We start from the raw sequence: 19,483 nt of genomic DNA, 5'->3' as shown, positions 1-19,483 counted from the left end.
AAGACTACATCACCACCATACATACACACACAGTATGAACACCGTGGCAAGAGAAATATGATTCCTGGTGAGGAACCCATAGCTACAAAATTGATTAGTGAAACTGCTGGTTTCCAAGTTATGGTTGCTCTAGATCTCACCAGGACCGCTCGGGGAACATTAAACTTTAAATATATCCAAGACCTAGCTAAATTAATAGATAATATCACCGAGATGTATGATGACACTTTCAGGTATACTGGAAGGGAGCAACAAGCGTACAAAAAGGAGTTGGTGCAACATAGACTGGTACTAAATTATCTCACCTCTATTACTGGTGGGTACTGTGTGACACTGGCCACCCAGTTAGGTGTCAAATGTTGCACGTACATTACTAATAATACTGATGACCCTAAAGAGGTTATAGACCGGAAGATGGATGAAATTTTGCAGCTGAAATGTGAATTTGGAAAGAGCCATAATTCTTCGTTATATGAGGTCGGGGAAAAGGTGGCGGGTTGGTTCTCATGGTTGAACCCAGCAAAATGGTTCTCCGGTCTGGGGGAGTGGGTACAGGAAATGATTGCGAGTGTAGGTAAGCTCCTTCTCCTTATACTGGGTGTCATCTTAGCAATTGGTTTAGTTATCAAATGTGTTCCTACTGTGTTGAAGTGTGGAAAATGGTCTCATAGGAGTGACACTGAGAAAGAGACTGAAAGGGTGGTACCAGATACCGAGATCATGGTCTGTGAAGAAGTATTGTATAATCCTGAACTTGAAACGGTGATTGGGTGATAGTTTATTACACTATCAAAGGGTGGAACTGTCGAAGTCACCAAATTGGATAAAGTCATTTCAATTAAAGTCTAGCAAACTTGGTTGTCTTTGTTTGAAAAGATGCGTATGGTACGCATCGACGTACGAGGGCATGCTACAGCGTGAAAGGGCGTACGCATCCACTACACGTGGCAGCAACAGTAATTGGTCTTTTACCATACATTCGCACAAACACGCATACTTATAAAATAGTACACATTAATGGTAGTTGCAACACATAGTCAGTTATGTCGAAATATAGTAGTATTTATATGTTATATCAGAGTTACATGCATATTAGTGAAATACACGGAACGGGTTAAAGGAATAACATCATGAGTGGTATCATAATGAACCTTGTTACATATCCTACTGTTTGGTTCACTCTGCGAGGGAATCGCAGAGTGCATACGCAAGTTATGAATGATAGGGAATTATGAACTACTTAAGACTAAGAAATCCTGGCGGGAAGAGCAGAGCATACCCCCTGCAGAGATGACCCCCTCCTTTGGATTTCTTAGGATGAACCAGCCAATGATTGCCGACCCCTTGGACACTCCTGAGACCCGGACCAATAGATGCAAGCTATACCATCTTCATTGTATTACTGTATTTGATTGTGTATATAAGCAGCAGCTTGTGATCCAGAGTGCAGAAATCTTGTCCCCAGACTTCAGGATTGAATGACTGCACTGGATCCAGAGCGCCTGCAATAAGTAACGGCTGTATTTACTATTACTTCGCTTGAATATATATATATTCTATTATTTGCGAATAAATCTCTGTGCTTTGGAAACACAACTCGAGGTTCGACAATCGTTATTGGTTAGTGACAATACGCACATAACATATGTATATATAAGCGATTTTGGATTAAAATTAAAGAATATGTCATGGAAGAGTTAGTAAATTATGTACCCTTATCCCCCAAATGGGCGGTACTGGGGATTTTGGATACATCTTTTAAATGTTATTTCAGCAGTTGCAAAAAAGTATGGATGCAACTTTGGATGCAATCTCAACCTCCTTCCTTAATGTTATTCAAAGATAAATTGGCATATGTATTTAAGATGGATTGGATTAAGGCATCAATATACAAAGAGAAACAGGTTAACAATTTATTTAATATATGGGAAAGTTTTATGTAAATTCTAGAGATGCTCACTGACCCCCGTATCTTGGTTTTGGTTTTGGTTTTGGATCTGGATTACCGTCGTGTTTTGGTTTTGCCAAACCGCTATTGCGTGTTTTGGTTTTGGTTTTGTTTGGTTTTGTTTTGCTATTTTGTTGAAAAATCAATGTTTTTGGGCATAAAGTAACCAAATTTAGTGCTCCACCTGTCTCATTTTGACCTTTCGACCTGGTGTTAAGAATATCAGGGCAGATGCTCTCTCCCGGTCATTTGATGATAGAGATCTTCAACTCGCCCTCACCCCCAGAACCAACTTGGACCCTACTACCATTGTGGCCCTCACCAGAACCTCAACCAAGGTTCCTCCTTCGGGTCGCTCCTTTCTCACTTCCAGGCTTCGACCTAAGGCTCTCAAGTGGGCCCATGATTCTCTGTTTGCCGGGCATGCGGGTGTCAAGAAGACCTTCTCATTGATTTCTAGGCATTATTGGTGGCCCTCTATCCGGGTGGACGTTAAGGCCTATGTTGCCGCTTGTGGAATCTGTGCCAGACACAAGACACCTAGGCAGTCTCCTGCAGGACCCTTGGTACCACTTCCTATTCCAGAGAGACCATGGACTAGTATTTCTATGGATTTCGTCACCGATTTACCAGCTAGTCATGGATCCAATACTATCTGGGTGGTAGTGGATAGATTTTCCAAGTTGGCACATTTCATACCTCTCAAGGGACTTCCTTCGGCTTCTATCCTTGCTAACCTCTTCATCAAGGAGATTTTCCGTCTTCACGGCTCTCCCCAGGATATTATCTCGGATAGAGGAGTACAGTTCGTGTCTAAGTTCTGGAGATCATTCTGCAAAAAGTTGGGGGTCAATCTAAATTTTGCCTCAGGGTACCACCCTCAAACCAACGGCCAAACGGAGAGGGTCAACCAAGACTTGGAACAATTTCTCAGGACCTACTCTTTGGGTAATCAGGCTGAATGGAGTCGTTTCTTGTGTTGGGCAGAATTTGCTCATAATAACCAGGTGCATGTATCTACTGGTTCGTCTCCATTTTTCTTACCTATGGGTTTCACCCTCTCCTTCCTGAACTTTCCCTACTTGGATCAGTGCTTCCGGCCGTGCAGAATCTCATTCAGGACTTTTCTCAAATATGGTCTCAGGCGAAGTCCAAATTATTGGAATCCTCCCGATGCTACAAAGATCGTCACCGTAGACCAGTTCCCAGACTTCGAGTTTGTTGACTACTCTTCCATCCTGCATCCTGGTGGGCTGTCACCGCTGCCTCAATTGTTACCTCGCCAGCTGACTGATACTGAGGGCCGCGACCTGCGCGTCCCTTGCAGCGAAGTCCATACCTCCTTGCGGGGGTTCCTGGAGAAAACCAGGGGCGTGTTAGACTCCGCGCCTCAGTACTCGGTAGCGCCAACTGCTGGCAGGTCTCATCAATTCCACAGAGTAATTCTGACAGTGGCATCCTCAATTTGTGTATCACCGGCTACACTCGGGCTGTTCAGGCACACATCAGCAGAACTGCTGAAAGGGCCCCTCTTTATGGGTACACTAACAGAATGCTCACGATTAGACATCCCACTGTTGGATGGACTCTTCACAGGGATTGGTGGCATTTCTGATTCTGAGCAAGCATTATCCTCTAATGCCTTACTGTTATCTTGCAGCTCGGCTTTGACGCGTATCAGTAGTTGTGCACCACTTGTAGGCTCGGTATCATTTTTGGATCTGCCACTAATAGACAAAGGTGAAGGCCTCATTCTCTTTTTGCCACTGCGTGTGTAGAATGGCATGTTGGCAAAAAATTTTTATCGGCACTTAACTTTTCCTCAGTTACACTTCTTTTTCGCTTCAACATGGTAAATTTTTCTTTGGTGTGTGTTTTTTTGACTGATTTCAAAAGACTGTGTAGTGTGACATCGCCTTTCCCAGATGACGTACTGGGAACACTGCCATCAGGACTGGTGACAGAACCTGGTTGCTGATTCTGCTTATATGTGGAGTGCTTTGAATCCATTATGAGCCCAAAGCACTTGTAGTGCTACAAATTGTTTTAGATACTGCTGACAAATATGACCGTTAACAGCCAGAAATATTAATGCAAAAGAATGGGGGACACCCCAAAAGCACTTGGGAGTGCTAAATATAATTTTTTTAGACTGCTGACAAACAGGACGTTTGACAGACAGAAATATTAATGCAAAAGAAGCGGGGACACCCCAAAAGCACTTGGAGTGCCAGAAACTGCACAAAAAACCCTCCTCTATCCTCCGCTTACTGCTGTAACAACTGGTATTAAGATGACAATGGTATTGCATACAAACAATAATGTGTCCAAATACTGATCTGTCCCTGCGCTGATCTAGCCAGTGTGACCTAACCCTGCTTTCTCCCTCTGTCAAATGGCGATGGATTGCTGTGGAGGCTGGTATTTATGCTTTTCAAAACTCGCGAGAACCGAGCTCAGAAATACGAATCCGTCACAATGACGTTTTGCCTCTATTTCGAATCCGAATGGGCGGGAGAGTACCGAGCGTGCTCGGCTCGGTACTCGGATAGCCTAAATCCGGATGAATTCGGATCTCTGGGAACCGAGCCGGCCCATCTCTAGTAAATTCACTTACGAATGAAGCTAAAAGATCAATATATAATTGCTTTAGAAATACAGAATGGTATAAGAATAAAGTTCAAAATAATGATTTGCCTATTGATTAGTGAACAAAGGGTTGTAATGAGACTACATTGGAGTAATAACACCTGATCAGAAATTTTACAATAATATAAAGTTAACTTGCATTTTGAATTTTAGTGAATGGTATATGGATTCACATTGTTTTATTGATTTTTTTTCCTTTTTTTCATTTTTTAAAATAATACCATGGAATGTGTATGTTTTTCTTTATTGATATGTATGTTTTAAATGTAATAGTTCAATAAAAATTATGATATAAAAAAAAAGACAGACAGATTTTGAAATTTAGTTTTTGAGCTGGCTGAGAAAGGTGTAAGACTGCCAATTTTAACAGTTGAAAGTGGAACTTCTTCAGTAACTAGATCACTCAGGGCCCAGTTCATTAAGGGATGTAAACTGCGATTTTGTACGTATAATCAACATAAATAATACTGTATGTGCAGGGGTGCTGAAAAGGTGGGGGCGGGTACTCATTACCGGGGCTTGGGCCTACACTGCAGACTAGCTAGATTTATTTATTTTTCGTTTTTTTTATTAATTTTATTTTCTTGTTTTTATGTTTGTTTTGCTTCCTGGGAGGGGGGTGTTGGGCAGGCAGTCTATGCGATCCCTGTATAGTGTGTTAAGTTGCATGCTATGCTCCGTGACAGTCTATGCAGGGACCGCACAGGCTGCATCCATCTCCACTAGGTAGTAGCTAGATCCCGGTCACTGTGATATCAGCAGGTCATTTGACTGCTGCAGTCACATGACACACAGTGCAGGTGGGCTGGCTTGATATCTTCATGTGCCTGTGTGCTGTGCAGTGGAGAAAAAGGTAAGAGAAAGGAGTGATGTGTTTGCGTAGAGGGCATATGTGCCTAAAGCTGCTGGGCAGAGGGGGACATGTGTTAAATACTATACATAAACTTGCCTTTTTAAACAGAGTGCTTTAATTGGAGTTTTCTGCTATGGTAGATGTGTTTCAAAAAGGTTAAAAGTGAAATGTAAAAGCAAAAAAATTTGCACTCAAAAGAATAATTTTTGTAATAAGATTAACATGTTAAATGACAAAAGATGATTGTATAGCAATAGAAGTGCACTGTTTTTGTTTTACATACATAAATTGGGTGTTACTGAGTATTATTTTGCACTGTGTCTCACCCGTGAAGTAAACAAAATAAAAATCATTATTTTGTATAAATATTCGCTTCTTGGTTTTTTTCTAACATATTCTATCAAAGTTCTTACTTCACAATGGGAAAATTATAAATTTTATCCCACCTGTACATTCAGAGAGTGTATAAAATTACTCTCTATCTGAGAAGGTATTTCTACTTTGTGTCCCACCCGTGACACAAGTTTGAAAATCAATAACGCCATATGTAACGGTGCAAATATAGTGTTACCATACACATCTTATAAAACCCTGCACACTCTATGTAAGCTACCATAATAATGTAAATATACTTCATAATATGAGAGAGAGCCTCTTCTGATAAGAACCTCAGTACAAGTGTCCCACCTGTGACAACGGAATGCCCCATTAATTAAATATATATTTTTTCTCCTGTCCATTCTTCTGTAAGTTTATATTCCACATAGGTATTGGACGTATCCTGCAGAGTCTTGTGTAGTAGAGCAGAGCAATGCTACATCCATATTAATCACCACATCTATCTTCGTATCTGCTGTTTTTTTAATTCGGGTGTGCATATACTCGATTTCCATTGCATTTAAAAAAAAAAAAGGAACACACAATAGGTCATTAAGGAGAGCAAAGCAAAAAAAAGGAGTAACTTTGCACCTTTTTAAAACCATGTTGCATTGAAGGGGGAGGCAAATTTGAAATGTGGAAAAAGATATATATTTGTGTTAAGGCATTTTCTTGATTAGTTTTATTTTTACACTGAAATTTCAAGTTTATCAAGTATTTGTGTGCTACATGAAAAACTAATTTGCACCCCTTGCATTGTAACCTTGTTTGTCTAGGATCAAATTTACTCTTTTTTTTTTTGCCGTACTCTCCTTCAAGACTCAGGCCCATTGTGTCCAGCATGCTTCCCTTAATAATTCACTCTCCGAGTAGCTAATTAGAAACCAGGAAATACTTATCCTAGCACAGTCTCGCTACATATTTAAAAAGGTCCGTCTTTCTCTATAGATTTTAAGAGGGTTTACTTCCCAATACATGTTTAAAATCTTAGACAGGCTATAGTAAAATTGGAGTAACATCTTAAAAAACTTGTTCATCTAAAGGTTGCATTATGTAAGCTTATTGAAATGTGCTTGTAAAATTTTGGTCCATATCCCATGCACACACCTGTAACACGTGCTCATCTGCTCTGTAGACCCCTGCTCTGCTCTTCTGAAAATGTGTGTGGGCCAGCACCTGCAACATGGAGTCTCATTTTGGGCTTTCTATTTCACTGTGATAATAGTCACAATCCCAAAAAGAGGCTCCACAGTGCCGGGGAAAGGGGGGGGGGGAGGGATCTACACATGTGATCAGAAAAACTGATTGAGGCTTGTGATGTAATCAGTAAAAAATGCTTTCTTGAGTCCCCCACCACTAAAAAACAATAAAAAAATAATTAAAAATTGCCTAAAGGACATTTGTGGTAAGTTTCCCTAGTGATCTGTGAGCTAAAGTTGATCAATGCATCTCAAGGTTTATCAAAAACTAACAATTACATTTTGTCATTTCTTTGTTCTCTGTTTTAGGGCTGAGTGTTAAAGCAACAGACAAACAGAACTATGAGGTATGATGCAGGACAATGCTTAATACCTTTATAAATAATCCCAATGACATAATATCATAATCCCACATTTGTTCTCTATCTCCTCCTCTTTCTACTTTCTCGCACACTATTTCTTACTCTTGCGCACACACGCATTTTGCTCTTCTTCTTGACTTTTTGCTCCACCTTGCTAACACCTTGCTACTTATTCAGCATACCTTGCTATAAACACACGCCACGTGACTCTGTGGTACCTGGATCCACGGGAGCCTCATCATTATAATTTTTATTTTTATAGCGCCACTAATTCCTCAGCGCTGTACAGAGGACTTGCTCAGTCCCTGCCCCAATGGAGCATACAATCTAAATTCCCTAACATACACATACATACATACATACATACATACATACATATATACATACATGCGCGCACACACACACACACACAGGTCAATTTGATAGTATTCAATTAACCTACGAGTATGTTTTTGGAGTGTGAGAGGAAACCGGAGCACCCGGAGGTAGTCCACGCAGCCGCATGGAGAATATACAAACTCCACACAGATAAGGCCACAGATGACCCCAGCTCTGTGGGACAAAAGTGCTAAACTCTGAGCCACCGTGCTGCCCAGAAACTGTATCCTCGTTCTTTTATTGGTCATCGTTGATATTGGTATTTAACCAGGGTTATATAAAGCCACAGACCTAAGGTGGTTTGTGCAAGTCCATGACTCTTGTTATCTCTGAGTTTAGTCGTAGGACTACATATTTGGCCAGGATGAATAGCTGTGTGTCAAAACACTACAGTTTACACCGAAAAATTATAGAGATTTCCGCTGACCCCATCTGTGGGTTTTGGTTCTGGTTTTGCCCAAAAATCCTCCTGTGTTTTTGTTTTTAGATCTAGATTTATTAAAAAATTGAGAAAATAGTTAAAATCATGTGATTTGAGCTGATTTTGTTCCTACAATATTATTTATAGCATTAACATTTATTTACAGTCATTCACAGACTATTTTATAATGATCTCTTCATAACTGTCCAAATTTTCACCAATTTTGGCCAAAAGGCAGCAGCGAGCTAACTAGCTAAAATTAGTGCAGAGCAGTTGCACAAATACATGACAGGTTAATAAAAGACATAATCCCTTTGAAACATAGTGACACAGCAGTGTGCATAAATTATCTACATGCCATTGCTGAATACTGAAAATGACATTGTGACAGGATGGACCGCCTTTGCCACCCTGTCTGTTGTTGCTGTGAACCGGCTGGGCTTACTTTGCCACCGTTCCCTTTCGTTATCTCAAATGCTCCCTCTTGCCGCAGTAGGAGGGGCTTACAAATGCTGCCACCATTGAACTCCTATATCGGCATCCATAACCGGGTTTCTTCTGGTTAACTGACGCTGTTAGTGTACCCCATTATTAGTGTACCTGGGTTGGTACTCCTGACCTCCTTACTATGGAGGGCATACATCACTGAAATTGAAACTACAGGGACTGGGAAATAAACTTTTGTGGCTGAAGTGCTTGATTTGTTTGTGACCCCCCAAAAGTGAACATTTTGGTTGTTGAACTGGAAAATAGAAAGGGGAATTAACAAATTACTAATGGGCATTTGGCTAGCAGTGGTCATATTTTTCAATGGTGATAATTATTGGATAAAGAAGAAGCAAGATGCGTATATTGGTGTACTCTGGAATGTTCAATTAAAATTATTAAGTTATATTGATATTCATTAAAATATAGAAGGATTTCCTGGTTCTTGAAAAACTCTGCAATAAAGGTAAAAACAATAGTGTTTTTGGTAATGTGATTTTAAAAATGGGAATATAGAAGTGAATAAAAAATTGCAATTTGCCCTGAAATAGTTTTGCCACCATAATGATTTGCATTAATAAACACTTTAATTTGTGTAAATTACATATCTGCTTAATTTTAATATAATGTTAATTCAGTTACTAGAATAGATTATAACTAATAACATTGTCTGCTTTAACACATTATTATGAGGGGCACTCAATAAGGATAAAAAGGTTTAAGCCACCCACATGGAACAATATTCTTGAAGGTTTTTTAATAATATGAACACTATAGTGATTTACAGAAAGTAGCTATTATATCACTTAGTCATATTTTAATCTTCAAAGCTATTAGCATAGTATGCAGTGTATAACAGAAGTCTATTGAACCTACAGCTAGTTATTAAATCATTGCACAAATTGCAAATGTGAACTCCTCTTTAGCTGACAGTAATTCACTTCCCTAAATGATATTCAAACGATCTTATAGTGATAAGTTATACTGTGTGGATATATTATTACATTTCTCAGATGTTTTGGGCTTACTTGGCAACAGATGTTGTAATAATTAGAGCATTCATGAGTGCTCTTGTACCACATCTGCTAAAATACAGGAATATCCTTCTACCACTCACTATATAGGTGGTCTAAATGCTAGGATCGGTATGGTAATAATCATGCCGGTCTAAAGGGACATTAGGATATACTAGTTAGCGATCGAGTCTACCTACATCCTTGCAAAATCTAACTTTATGTAAGAAGTTAATAGTACAGCTAGGTACACACTACAGAAATTTCAACCAACTTTTTATGCCAAGCGATTTTACATGCGATCGATGGTCCGATCGCTCGGTCCATGGACTGCATACACACTAGCCTTGTTTAGGACGATAAAGGGAAGAGCGGACGTCCCTTTAGCTACTTTTTACAGCCATGCTGTTGTGAGCAATGATTGCAATTTCGTACTCACTGTTGTGGATCGGTCGGAAGTTTATACACACTACACAACGGAAACGAGATTGGAACGAAAATATTAAACGGTACGACCAACCAAATGAGGCAACAATCGTCCATTTGGGCAGACTTTCGACCATTGTGTCACTACACACACTGACCCGACTTTTGAACGAGCGGTCGTATGTCGGCTGATTGAGCCGATTATTGGATGAAAACCATGTAGTGTGTACCCAGCTTAAGGTTAGATTGCGAAGAGTTGAATGTTATGCAGAGTATTATGTAGTGGTAAAGAGAATTCAACACGCGTTTCGTTTATTAGACTTTTTCAAGAAAAGCCGGGTGATTGATGTGATTGGCCTTTTAAAGTATTATGGCCAAGCCCCCAATATGATGTCATATTAATAACTAATCCGCTCATTACTAAAGCTGTCATGATTGACAGGGAAGACTTCCAATCAGGTTTCCTGCGGTTATTAAGCCCGCCTTTTCCTTCATCCTATTGGTTACAAAGAATGAATAAGTTTGGTATCATATTGAAGGAGCAAGGTAATCATAATTTTTAAACAAACCATTCATCTTAGAGATTAAGTAATCAAGGGAATCAATAAGGAAAAATGTATCATATTAGTTATTCATAGGTGGAACCAAGATATTAAGTCATCACATCGAATATAAATTTGGCATGTGTCCTTATGGTGACTGATCTTTATCAAGTTTTCTTTTGTCAAATGTTTGTCTCCTATTATCCTATTATCAGCGTATGTCATATAGTCATCAATCAACACTATCTGTACACATGGACACTAGATGATGTGGATTTATTGCACATTCCATAGAATATCGTTATATGGATTATAATCAGTAAGCAATAGGTAAGGGCATAAGTGAATGTGAAAAATAAAACACTCAATACATATATCAAATTGACATTCAGAAAACTTTAAAAAAATAAATAGTGGTAAATTCAATATGTGGCCATAACCATTAAGATAATGATGATGAAGTGCCTATTAAATATATGAGGTTTCACATTATTCATTAAAGGGGAAAATCAGGTGAAATTGGAGTTATATTTTACTTTACATTATTATTTTTAACCCAAAAGTTGAAATATTAAAGTAAAACTGTAATAAAAAGTGATAAATGATTGTGATTAAATTTATAAGAAAAACCATATTAATTAATAAATCTATATAATGATGATAATTATTTCCATGGTAATTCAAAAAATGGAAAAAAATGTATACATGAAATGTATGGTTTAAGTTGATAAAATTAATAAGATAGAATCCGGAATGCATCTTCCTATCATTGGTACACAATTATGAAACTATTGATATAACTAGCTGAAGTACAAAACAACTGAATTCGTGTGATAATCTTTATGAATACAAATAAATGCATATAATTGGAGTTAACAACAATAGTAGTCCATTAATATAAAGTGAAATTTACACCTCATAGATATGCCATGTAGCTATTATAGTCTTTAAATTAATGTGGGCTCATGCTTCCCATAAGTAAGATTTTTATTTATTTGTTTAGCTTTTTTAAGTAGTTCTTTTTGTAAGTCACCTCCTCTGATCCCTAGGGAAATTTTTTCAATAGCAAAAGCTTTGATCAACTTGGGATTGCTGTTGTGGAACATTAAAAATGCTTTGCTACTGTGGTCAGGGATTTAAAATTATTTTGATCTCTGACGGCATCTCTTATATTAACAGTACAGAAGTGGAAGTTGCTCAATTAATTTATAGGCTCATAGCAGGTGCTTGAAAGGGTGGGGTTATCATTAAAGGAACAAGCACAGAGAAAAATCCTTCAGCACACTGCTATAGCCAGCAAAGAAGCTGCCATTTCTACTTGTACATAAAAATGCAAGAGTCTCAGTGGCACACACTTGCAAATGTAAACCCGCCACTCCACGTCGCTTTTGCTAATAGGGTGGTCCTAACTCTAAACAGTGAGAATCCCATATATTTATATACATAGATGTGTTTTTCAATTGAGAGCTAACTTACAAAGAGATACCCCAGATGGTAATGCAGCGCCAGCACTCCCCTTCAGCTATTGACACCAACATGTCTCTCAAACAAACAATACAGAAGTGGAAGTTGCTCAATCAATTTACAGGCTCATAGCAGGCGCTTGAAAGCTCTCAAATTTAAAAACACACATGTGTATGGCCCAAATATCTGGGAAGCTCACTGTTTAGAGTTAGGACCACCTTACTGGCAAAAGCGTCATGGAGTGGCGGGTAGCTTAACATACATTTGTTAATGTGTACAACTGAGACTTTTGCATTTTTATGTACAAGTAGAAATGGCAGCTCCTTTGCTGGCTATAGCAGTATGCCGGGGGATTTTTCTATGTGTTTGTTCTTTTCAGGATAACCCCACCCTTTCAAGCACCTACTATGAGCCTATAAATTGATTGAGCAGCTTCCACTTCTGTATTGTTTGTTTGAGAGGCATGTTGGTGACAGTAGCTGACGGCGAGTGCTGGCGCTGTATTGCCATTTGGAGGTTTCTGGGGTACCTCTTTGTAAGTCAGCTCTCAATTTAAAAACACATATATGTATGTTCCAAATATATGGGACTCTCACTGTTTAGAGTTACCACCCTATTAGCAAAAGCAACGTGCAGTGGCGGGTGGCTTAACATACATTTGCAAATTTGTGAAACTGAAACTTTTGCATTTTTATGTACAAGTAGAAATTGCAGCTCCTTTGCTAGCTATAGCAGTGTGCTGGGGGATTTTCCGCTGCATTTTTTATAATGCCCACATGTTCTAACAAGTGTTTTTAAAAGATCGACCAGTCATGCCTATATAATGCTTATTACAAGGGCAAGTGAGACAATAAATTACACCAGAGCAGTTTCAATTTAAGAAATCTTCAATTCTTGTTTTTGTGTTTCTTAGTTGGATTAATAAATTGATATGCAGTTACATGTCCCACAGCTAAAAAAGCTTTTTGATCTATATTAACTTGTTAGCTTGTTGTGGAAATAACTATGTACTAATCAATCTCTTACATTTCTGGCTCTTCTACAACAAATGGAAAACATATCATTAAGGTTTCGTCAGATAATAGGATATGCCAATGTGATGGAAATTTGGAATCCTCTATTTTGGGGTTCTGTCGGTGATGGATCCAGAACCTGATCAACCAATAGGCTGATTAGGCTGCAGCCTGGGGTGCTGGGACCTGGGGGGGTGCAACGCCGTCAGCATGTAAGAATTATTTTTTTTACAATTTTTGTTTTTGTTTACTATTGATTTTCCTGTACAGGGAGCTGCCCCTCCCCCTCCTCCACACTGTCGCTCCCTCCTACCATCTCCTCCCCCCTTCTCCTTCCTCACTCACTGCCTGTCAGGCTTGATGTCATCATCATGTCCAGACTGTGCCAGTGAAGAGCTGCAGTGAGAGGAGCTGGCTGCCAGGTGGAAGCGAAGACAGGTAAGTAGATTTGTGTTATGCAGGGGGACAGTGTGTGTCTGCTTGTGCAGGGGGACAGTGTGTGTCTGCTTGTGCAGGGGGACAGAGTGTGTGTGTTTTATGCAGGGGGACAGAGTGTGTTCTGGTGAACCAGTGTGCAGAAAGGGGGACAGATTGCAGAAAGGGGGACAGAGTGTGTTCTGAGAAGTATGGCGTGCAAGAAATGGGGATAGTGTGTGTTCTGAGGAGGACAGTGTGCAGGGGAGTCATGAATTGGCCATTGCGATGTGATGAATTGGCTGTGGGCTCATGAATTGGCAGCTTGTGGGCATGATCGCTGTATTGTGTGGCGTTCATGTGGATGCTCTCTAAAGAGCCTAATCATTTAGGGTTTGTAATGTTTTCACATTGTCAAAACAGGACCCCAACTATCCAGAAGACGGCTAAACGACAACAAAGCTGCAAGAACAAGCAAGAAGGAACCGGTAAGAGAATCTACCTAAATTTGTTTTGTTTGCTGGAAAATTCTGCCCGAATTTTCCTTTATTGATTTGAGGAGGGGGGGGGGGGGGGGTGTGCTATGGGAGTATTAGCCTAGGGCAGCCAGAACCCTTAATCAAGTCCTGGATGGATCAGATTCTGTTTCTTTTGGAAACAAAAAATGTTTGGCTTCTCATATAATTTTCTTCCTGTGGCCCCTTTGTTTGAGCATGTTTGCCAATTCATCAGATCTTTTGGTAAATATATCAACATCCGGGCAATTACTTTTGATTCTTAATGATTCCCCCTTTTCAATACCTCTTATAACAGGAGGGAAATGGGCACTAGAATGATGGAGTATACGATTTCTAGTTGTCTGTTTTCTGCATATATCCATACTGACAGTACCTTCTTTGGTTTTGTGGAAAGTCAAATCCCGGAAATGAATAGTTGTTGTATTGATTTCTTGCCAATAAGCGAAAGGCACTTTGCCATTCGTTTTGCCACTACATAATACTCTATATAATATTAAGTTCTTCAACCTTACTTTGAACTTCTAACATTGTTAGATTTTATAAGACTGTAGGTAGACTCTATCACTAGTAGTATATCTACTGTCACTTTAGACCAAATGATTATTACCATACTGATCCTAGCATTTAGACCATCTAAATAGTGAGTGTGAGAAAGCTATATCTGTGTATTAGTGGATCTGGTTCAAACGCACGCATGAATGCTCTAATTATTACATCATCTGTTGCCAAGTCAGTCCAAAACATCTGAAAAATGCAATATATATCCATACAGTGTAACTGTTATCACTCACTATAAGATCATTTGGATATCAATGAGGAAAGTGAATTACTGACAACAGCAATGAAGCTCAAATTTGCAATTTGTGTAATGATTTAATAACTAGCTGTAGGTTCAAAGGTCTTCTATTATACAATCACTACACTGCATACTATGCTAGCTGAAGATTAAAATTTGAATAACAGTGATATAATAGCTACCTTCTGTAAATCACTATGGTGTTCATATTATTAAAACATTCAGGAAGATTGTTCCATGTGGGAGGTTTGAAAATTATCCTTTTTGAGTGCTCCTCATAATGAGGGAAAGCAGACAATGCTATTAGTAACAATCTGTTCTAGCAGCTGAACAAACATTGAAATTAAAATTAAGCAGAGATAATATTGACACACAAATAAAAGTGTTTCTTAATGCAAATTTTTGTGGTGGCAAAGCTATTGCAGACCAATCTTCAATTTTTAATTCACTTCTATATTCACATTTTTAAATCACATTACCAAAAACACTATTGTTTTTACCTTTATTTCACTGTTTTTCAAGAATCAGAAAATCCTTCTATATTAAATGAATATCCATAGTTGCCAACTCTTGGCATTCGCTTTCCGGGAGGTCCTGGTGCAGGTGGGCATGTGGGGGCGGGGCTCGGGGAATTGCGTCATTGCCTCTACCCACTAAACTGTCATAGCCATTTTTGACCTATAACAGCAGGGGCCACGATGACTCGGGAATTGCATCACTAATCTTGCCAAGTTGCCGGGATCCGGGAAGTTGTCCTGCTTTCCCAGGAGTCCCAGAAATTCGGAAGTCTCCTGGACATTATGGGAGAGTAGACAACTATGTGAATATCAATAAAAATTTATAATTTGATTTACACATCTAGTTTGTGTTTTTTTCCAATTATGCATCCCTTTGTGTTGTATGGGTGCATCCTAGAAATACATAGTATCCTGAATATATGTTTTTATATTGAGTAATTCAGGGCTGTCCGAATGAGATACATCTGGTGTGGTTAAATTATATATAAAAAATTAAAATTGTTTCATTAGTGACAATGTCATCAACTTCATTACAGATGTCTAGATTAATTTTATTTAACAAAATAAGATACACAGTGTAGTCTTTTGTTTAACTAGTACTGCTTGTCCACATATCCATAGTTAGGTGGACAGTTGGTGCAATAGCATTTTCTACGGACTAAATGACTTATTGTTTAACCTCCTGGTACAGCTAAGGAATTGCACTTGGTAGAAATGGCATAGAGATAGAATTTGGCTACGTGGACACATGACCTCAACTAATCAGCTAATACCGGATGATTTGATGGTGGAGAAATTGGACGCACATCCAATCCTAATATAGATGTCTTGGTTTTAGTGATCTGCTGTGCAGCAGAATGCTGACTGTCTATTTGGGTCGTCTTGCAAACGCTAGCTTTAGACAATTCTGTAAAACTATGCTATTTACTCTTCTTAGTCCCCATCTGTATAGCTGTGTAACCCTAAGGAGCAGCAACTATAGCGCACAAGAATGTCTCTTGGAAATAAGGGACTGCATTAGGAAAGTCAATTGGAATTGGAAAATTGGATGCTGGAACGTTCTCATAATGAAGAGGTTGATAATTAAGTGTTGACTGTGATGAGGAGTGCATAAGGTGTCTATTCATTCACCTGGCGCTGGCCTGTTTGCTACTATACACCATTTTCCACCTTTTGAAAAATGATTTGTTGACAATGAAAATGTTGACAGTCAGACTTGTCGACATGGTTAAAATAGATGTTGACAAAACAGACGGCATACGTGCCAGCACAAAACAGTAAATAAATAAAGAATAAAACAAAACATGCCCTCCCATCCCCCCTCCTCAAAAAAATATATTAACCTTTTGCGCTACCAGCCGACTGACCCAGCAAAACAATACAGTAAAATCAAACACCAAAAGACAAAAACCTACATGAAAAAAAAAAAAACAAACAGCATGCCCCTCTCCCCACCAGATTAACCCTCAGAGTTGAAGATAGGGGAAAGCCCTAATGTTATAAAAAGTCCTAGGGCTAGATTTACTAAGCTGCGGGTTTGAAAAAGTGGGGATGTTGCCTATAGCAACCAATCAGATTCTAGCTGTCATTTTGTAGAAGGTACTTAATAAATGAAAGCTAGAATCTGATTGGTTGCCATAGGCAACATCCCCACTTTTTCAAACCCGCAGCTTAGTAAATCTAGCCCCTAGTGTCTGCCATTTTCTTATTATGTGGCAAGAGCAGATCACTTGCTATCGATCTCTAGTGTGTCGTGTGGAAAGGGTTTGTTGTTTTTTAAAGCATGCTCCTAAGGATTGTTTGGGTTTTATATCAAGCTTCAAGAGCAGAAGTGTTTTTGAGGTTGTTGTTTTTTTTTTTTAAATGGCTTTTCTTTTAGGTTCAAGTTGACCAGATTGAGGGATAAAATTTTATAGACCTACAACCTGGATGTTGGGTATAATTTGTGGACAAATAAAATAATTTTTACAATGAGGTGTTTGATTTATTTATATTTTGTCTTGGTACACTACAGGTCCCAGTGGGCTCTGGGTGCCTGGGCATGCTGGCACCTGTGGTTCCCCAAGAGCCAGCATGTCCTGGCAGCCATGGGTATGCTGGTGCTTGCAGAACTACAAGCACCAGCATGCTCAAACTGTTAATGGCAGCCTGGGGTTGCTGGGACCTGTAGTGCATCAAGCCAAAATGGTGTTACACTAAAAAAAATGTTTTATCCCACACCCACTACTCAGGGGTATTGGAAGAGCCCTAACACTTTCAACACAGGGCTGGGTAACCCTAAGGGGTGTGGGGCACTATTTAGGGAATCAAGCCACATGTTGACCAGCCTGGGTTGGTTCTCCTTATTGCAGGGGGACCCCTGCTATAGTGTGACCAGTCCTGGCTGGCAAATCCTAGTGCTGGTACTCATAATGTCAGGGAGACCCATGCTTTTTGTCCCTCCGATTTTGGTAGTACAAGCATAGGCCGGAAGTACTAGTATTAGGTCCACTCAGGTGAGGGGGGCACTTTGTTTTTTGAAAAAAAATGTTGTTTATAAAGTATTTTTTTATTTTAGGTTTTTACCTTTTTGTGCCAGTGAGTATTCTGGGTATATTGCCAGTGTGTCTACCAGCATATCCCTTTACATGTTGACATTACAATTTGTGGATATTCACAATGTCAACATGTCGATAAATTGACCATGTCAACAGTCTGACTGTCAACATTTTTATTGTTGACAAAATGAATATCTCCCTTCAAAAAATTACTTGAACGATGTCGCTGCAAATGAGTTAACAAGGAGGAGGACCTTAGATGATCACCGTCCCTACCTCTATTAATTTTGGTGTCACAAAGGCTACAAATTCTTTGACAAATGTTTTCTGGATTTGAATAAAATACTTTCCAAACAGAAGCTATGCTTTGTTAGGCCTTATGCTCTGGTATAATAATTCACTTATCATTATTTATTATTGGTATTTTATTTATAAGGCGCCACAGATTCCGTAGCGCTGGATACAGTATGAATTCACAATTGGATGAGGTAATATGCATAATTAACACAGATGACAGTTAGTAATGCTATGGGAACTTGAACAGTGTAGCAAAAGATGTGACAGGATGTATGAGAGAGTCAGAAATTAGACAGACATGAGACAATAGAGAGGACCCTGCTTGTAAGAGCTTACATTCTAAAGGGAGATGGGGTGAGAGAGTAGGAGCAAGTGGAATGAAATGGAGATTGTAGACAAAGGAAGAGGAGGTAATGGATAAGATGGCTAGAAGATAGTAGGATAGGCAGGCTTGAAAAGGTTAGTTTTTGGTGAATCAAATGCAGTGAGCTTGGGTGACAGGTGGGAAATTTTGGGAGGGATAGCAACATTGGCAGGAGGATAGGTGATGAGCTCGCATTTCATGATGATGAGGAAGCACTGCAACATACAGGAAGTGACAGCAGATAGACAGCTAGATACTTGAAATAGGAAGGAAGGAGAAAGGTAAGAGGAGGAAAAATTTGCATGTTATCAGTATAGAGGTGGTATTGGAGGCCAAATGATTAAATTAGTTCACCAACAGAGGTGGGATAGAAAGAGAAGAGCAGCGGGCCAAGAACAAAGCGTTGTGGGATTCCAATAGAAAGAGGAAGAGAGAGGAGGAAGAGTCTGAAGCAGGGACACTAAAGGAGGGAGCAGAGAGATAGGAGGCAAACCAGGAGAGAGCTGTTTCACAAAGACCTAGGGAGTGAAGTGTGCTGAGGAGAAGACAATATCAAAATCAGCAGAGAGGTCGTACAAGGAGTGCGAGAAGGGAGAAGTCACCTTTAGACTTAACTGAGAGTAAGTAATTTGTTACTTTAGTGAGGTAGTTTCAATTGATTGAAAGGGACAGAAGCAAGACTAGAGAGGATCAAGAAGAGAATTGGAACTAAGAATGTGGGTCAAATGCTTGAAGACAAGTCTTTTGAGAATTTTAGAAGCAAAGGGAAGCAGAGATATAGGGGGCTAGTTGAAGAGAGAGGATGGGTCAATGGAAGGTTTCTAGAGAATAATGGAAATGAGAGCTTGCTTGAAGGGTGTGGGGAAGATACACCAATCATGAGAGAGATGTTAAAGAGGTGAGCAAA

At 39.3% G+C, this 19,483-nt stretch overlaps 1 protein-coding gene across 1 annotated transcript in view; it reads left to right on the top strand.

The window, feature by feature from the left end:
* The window catches only part of B4GALNT2 (beta-1,4-N-acetyl-galactosaminyltransferase 2 (SID blood group)), a 210,543-nt gene that overhangs the window by 144,530 nt on the left and 46,530 nt on the right, over window positions 1-19,483 (top strand). Inside the window, exon 5 of the mRNA XM_075188797.1 lies at window positions 7,337-7,374. Within this exon, the coding sequence (XP_075044898.1) occupies window positions 7,337-7,374 (38 nt within the window). The remainder of the gene's footprint in view (window positions 1-7,336; window positions 7,375-19,483) is intronic.

This window comes from Mixophyes fleayi, chromosome 10 (assembly GCF_038048845.1).
Source record: "Mixophyes fleayi isolate aMixFle1 chromosome 10, aMixFle1.hap1, whole genome shotgun sequence".
In the NCBI taxonomy this organism is placed as follows: domain Eukaryota; kingdom Metazoa; phylum Chordata; class Amphibia; order Anura; family Limnodynastidae; genus Mixophyes; species Mixophyes fleayi.
The sequence above is the reverse complement of the archived record's forward strand: the minus strand, read 5'-3'. Positions and strand labels throughout refer to the sequence as shown.